The 4724-nt window shown below is 37.2% G+C and overlaps 1 protein-coding gene across 1 annotated transcript in view; it reads left to right on the forward strand.

Moving 5' to 3' along the window:
• PKP2 (plakophilin 2) overlaps window positions 1-4724 on the forward strand; it is a 143183-nt gene that overhangs the window by 130508 nt on the left and 7951 nt on the right. Inside the window, exon 10 of the mRNA XM_007943189.2 lies at window positions 2128-2281. Within this exon, the coding sequence (XP_007941380.1) occupies window positions 2128-2281 (154 nt within the window). The remainder of the gene's footprint in view (window positions 1-2127; window positions 2282-4724) is intronic.

Consider the following 4724-nt stretch of genomic DNA (forward strand, 5'->3'; position numbering starts at 1 on the left):
AATAGAGACCATTCCCCAAGGCTTCTCCTTCTTACAGGAAGCAGACCACATCCCTAAGGCAGCTACTCAGCTGCTCACAGTAGAATCCACCATGGAGTTGATTACCAGTCTCATCATGGGGAATACTACATCCAGCTGCCCAGCCACTCAACCAGCCCCAGCCAAACTGGCATACAAACTACTGTGGAACTACCACAGTAACTTTTAGGAGGTGTAGGAACTTCATCTCATATACTTTGGACACATTATCAGGAGGGACCAGACCCTGGAGAAGGACATCATGCTTGGTAAAGTAGATGGTCAGCGAGAATGAGGAAAACCCTCAATAAGATGGATTGACACAGTAGCTCCAACAGTGGGCTGCAACGTAGCAATGATTCTGAGGATGGTACAGGACTGGGCAGATTTTGTTCTGTTGTCCATTGGGTCACTGTGAGTAAGAACCTCACAAAAACAACAGCAGGAACTGTGAAGTAATCAGTTTGGTCATCTACATGGATTCTGGTGTCATCTGAGATGACAGAACTTGAGGTGGAGAAGAGGGTACTGATCCAAGTTTGAAAGCCTTTAGTGAATATTAGTGAAGGACTAATGGGTCTTGGCAAACAAAATGTGATAGGGGTCATAGAGCTGGATGGCAGTGACTCAGAAGGACAGACCTTTTTGCATTTGAAGGAAGAAATTGTCTAGAAAAGTCATTGGAAGAGAGGGGAATACCAAACCAACTTTCTGAATCAAGACACAGGCATTGAGCTGAATAAATGAGCGTCTCTCTAGATAGGAGAAGTCTCCTCAGAGGAGATCAAATAGCCTGTAGCAATGTTCTGTGAATTAGAAGAAGACAAAGTATAGTTTGTATACAATAGAACAAGCATTCTACAGTAGTGGTTATGAAAGTTTTTAAAGGCATGGAGACTCTGAAAATCTAATAAAGTTATGGGCTCTTTCCCTGGAAAAGTTGATTATAAAAACAAAAGTAGGGACTCTCCTGCCCCTCCCCGAAGCCTATCCTTGAACTCTGTTAAAAACCCCTCTTCTTCATAAACAGATCATTGTACAACAGTATTCATTGTAACATTATTCACAGTAGCCAAAAAAATGGAAACAGCCTAAATGCCTATCAGCTGAGGAATGGATAAATGAAGTGTAGTGTAATGGAATATCAGCCATAAAGAGAAAGTCGTGATTCATGTTATGAACCTTGAAAATACGCTAAGTTAGTGACAAAAAGACAGATACTGTATGATTCTACTTAATATGAAATATACACAATTAGGCAGGAGGTATAGAGGCCAAAGTTTACAAATGGTTAACGGGTAAAAGGGAGAGGGAAAGAAGGACTCAATGCTTAGGGGACACTGAGTATCTATTAAGGGTGATCATATAATTTTGGAATGAATAAGGGTGATGGTTATACAATAAGAGGAGCATCATGTCACTGAACTGTATATGCGAAGATGGTTAAAATGTCTAATGTTTTGTTACATGTATATTTACCACAATAAAATAAAAAGTTAAGCATAAATAAATGAATAAAAACTCTTCTAGATGGAGAAGTGTCAGGAGGAGGGCAGTACTAGAGGGAGAGAAATAACAAGCAGCATTGAGATAAGATGGAGAAGATTAGACACCCTGAAGAGTGGCCAGTAATGACAGAAATTTTGCTGTGATGGCCCCAAACTGACTTTAAATAAAATCTGATATAAAGTTGCATACACAAGCTAAGACCTTAGTATTGTTGGAGGTTAATTGATGCTAGGAAGGGTCTAATCAGTATTCAGACCCCCTGAAAGTAGAAAGCCAGCATAATTTCAAGTAAGTATTGCCTAGTAGACATGGACCTAGGCCAGTAGTTTGTACCCATAGCCTCTGACACAGAGGATAGAATGACAGATGACCTAATTAGCAATACAGTCCTTCTTTTAAAAGCCCAATACATTTTTTCAGAATAAACTATTTGTATTCAATAATTTGGAAACCTATTAAGAAATCATTTTTAGACTGGTTTCATCACAGCTCCAAATGGTTTTTAAAACATCTCACTCCACTTCTAGTACTCTACAGAAAACTTAATATTACCATGAAAGCAAATGCAATAGCATTTATAATACATATCTTACAAAACAGATGCCAACTTCAGTAGCTCAGACAGTTGTCCAGAAGGAAAATGGCCTTCAGCACACCCGGAAGATGTTGCATATTGGTGACCCAAATGTGAAGAAAACTGCTGTCTCCCTGCTGAGAAATTTGTCTCGGAATCTTTCTCTGCAGAACGAAATTGGTGAGTTGGGAAAAGCATCTAAATGAAACATGTACATATTAAAAATACAAAAAACATTATCCTTGCACTCTTCACAGTGATGAACTGAAAATGTGAACACATCGCAGAATGTGATAAATAAAACTGGCTATGTACACCTAGCCATCAAAGGAAGGCTTTTTCATTGGATGTCAAGAGAATTTTTCTTAATATCTAACATTTTAGTTTTAGTAACTAAAGAGAAAATTTGAACTATATTAGTCATTTAAAAGTTAAATAATATGTTGGATATGTTTTCATCCCTCAGCCATGCTCCAACAGTCTTTTTAATCCACTAGCTGTCTCTCAGAATGCCCTCTATGTGGTCTATTTAAGCACCAGTTTTCTAGAAAAGTGGAAAAACACATATAGCAGTTGTCCTTGGTTTAGAAAATTGGCAGTGTGTTGGACTAGGAAAAAAAAGGATAGATAGATAAACACAAGAGAAAGACTAAAAGGAAGCATCACTGAAAATACCAGATTCAAGTATAAATGGTTTTCAGAATTAAAAGGTCTTTATTATTGGCAAGGATGATTAATTTTTCATTCACTTGTTTTATACTTAGAAATATGTAATAAATGTTTATTGAATCAAGTTGAAAACTATAAAACTATAAAATGATATATAATAATGCTAAAATAAAACCTGCTTCCTAATGCTCCATAAATTAATTTCTAACATGTTGATTTTCAGTTTTTGACAAAATTCCACTAAAATTATAAACAAAATTTTGTTTGTTTTAATGGATTGAATTTTGAGTCTTCAAATATACACAAATATCAAGCTTATTGGAGTCTGTTGTGGTTATTTTTAGTAATGTTTCCAAAGACAGAGAGCAGTGCATTCATTAGATGGCAAGCTATTACATACAGTGGTTTTATTCCTATTGTAATTAGAGAGAAAACCTGGAAATTTTTCAATGAACCTAAAAGAAAACCTTGCCTTATGCACTCTCAAAACCATGAAAGTGTTCTTCCAATTGTCTTCTGTGGGCTTTTGTGCTCCACCTCAATACAGGTGTATCATCTTTAAAATTTTTTTTTTCTCTCTCTCAAATGAAATGATCATTCCACCCTTTAAAACATTGCCAAGGAAAATAGCTGCACTGTACATGTGCGTGTATGTCCCTTCAGGGCAGAACTGCTATTGGTGTCAGGCTCTATAGCCCTCTAACCACTAGTAGGTTGTAGCTGAAGCTACATAGCTCATATGAGATGATTCTGCTGGTAAACGTTCCCTCACTCTAAGGACAACAGAGAGAAGTGGCGAGATAAATGCAATTTTAAATTTCCAAATTGATTCTATGCCAAATATAGAAATTTAAGTTAAAAGTCATCTCTTGATTCAGGGGATTAATAGCCAGGAATAAATGAAAATCAGTTGAAATGCATGCTTTGTGTTTTTCATGAGGAATTTCTAGGTTAGGTGATATTTTTTGTATGGCTTCTAATAATAATAACTATAATAATAACTTTTATTGAGAGCTTCCTATGTCCAGGGTACTGTGACACAATTAACATGTTAACTTATCAAATTTCTCAAAACAACCCTGCAAGGTAGGTACTGTTGTTGTTAGGAGCTGTCAAGTCAGTTTTGACTCATAGTGACCCTGTACACAACAGAAGAAAACACTGCCCAGTTCTGTGCTTTCTCACAATCATTGTCATTCTTGAGGCCATCATCACAGCCACTGTGTCAGTCCCTCTCATTTTAACAATTAGGGAAGTGCCATACACACAAGTTAAATAGCTTGCCAAGATCACAGACCTGTTAAGTGGCAGAGCCAGACCTGAAATTGAAGAAGTCTGGCTTTCAAAGCTGAGCTCTAAGCTAGTAACCTATGTACTTAAATAAACAGTTAAAAAAGAAAGAGTTCAACCCCAGTGCTGATGGCAAGGTTCAATGAGACAGAAAATAACAAATGCTGGCAGGGATGTGGAGGGATTGGGACTCTCATACACTGCTGGTGGGACTGTGAAGTGATACAACCACTGTGGAAAGCAGTATGGCAATTCCTTAGAAAGCTGGAATTTGAGATACCATTTGACCCAGCAATCCCATTACTAGGTATATATCCTAGAGAGGTGAGAGCTGGAACAGGAACAGATATATGCACACCCATGTTCATCACACCACTATTTACGATAGCAAAAAGATGGAAACAACCTACGTGTCCATCAGCAGAAGTGTGGATGACCAAACTATGGTATACACACAATGGAATGCTATGCAGCACTAAAAAATAATATAGAGTGTGCAAAACACCACAAAACATGGATGAACTTGGAGGACATTATGCTGAGTGAAATAAGTTAATCACAGAAGGACAAATATAGTACTAGTTCGTTGTTGTGGAGGGTCAAGGAAAGGTTTATATAAGAAAGACTTCAGGGCTTTGAACAGAAGATATATCTTTTTTTTTTT

Source organism: Orycteropus afer, unplaced genomic scaffold (assembly GCF_000298275.1).
Source record: "Orycteropus afer afer isolate SDZICR_OR568_19922 unplaced genomic scaffold, OryAfe1.0 scaffold00100, whole genome shotgun sequence".
Taxonomy (NCBI): Eukaryota; Metazoa; Chordata; class Mammalia; order Tubulidentata; family Orycteropodidae; genus Orycteropus; species Orycteropus afer.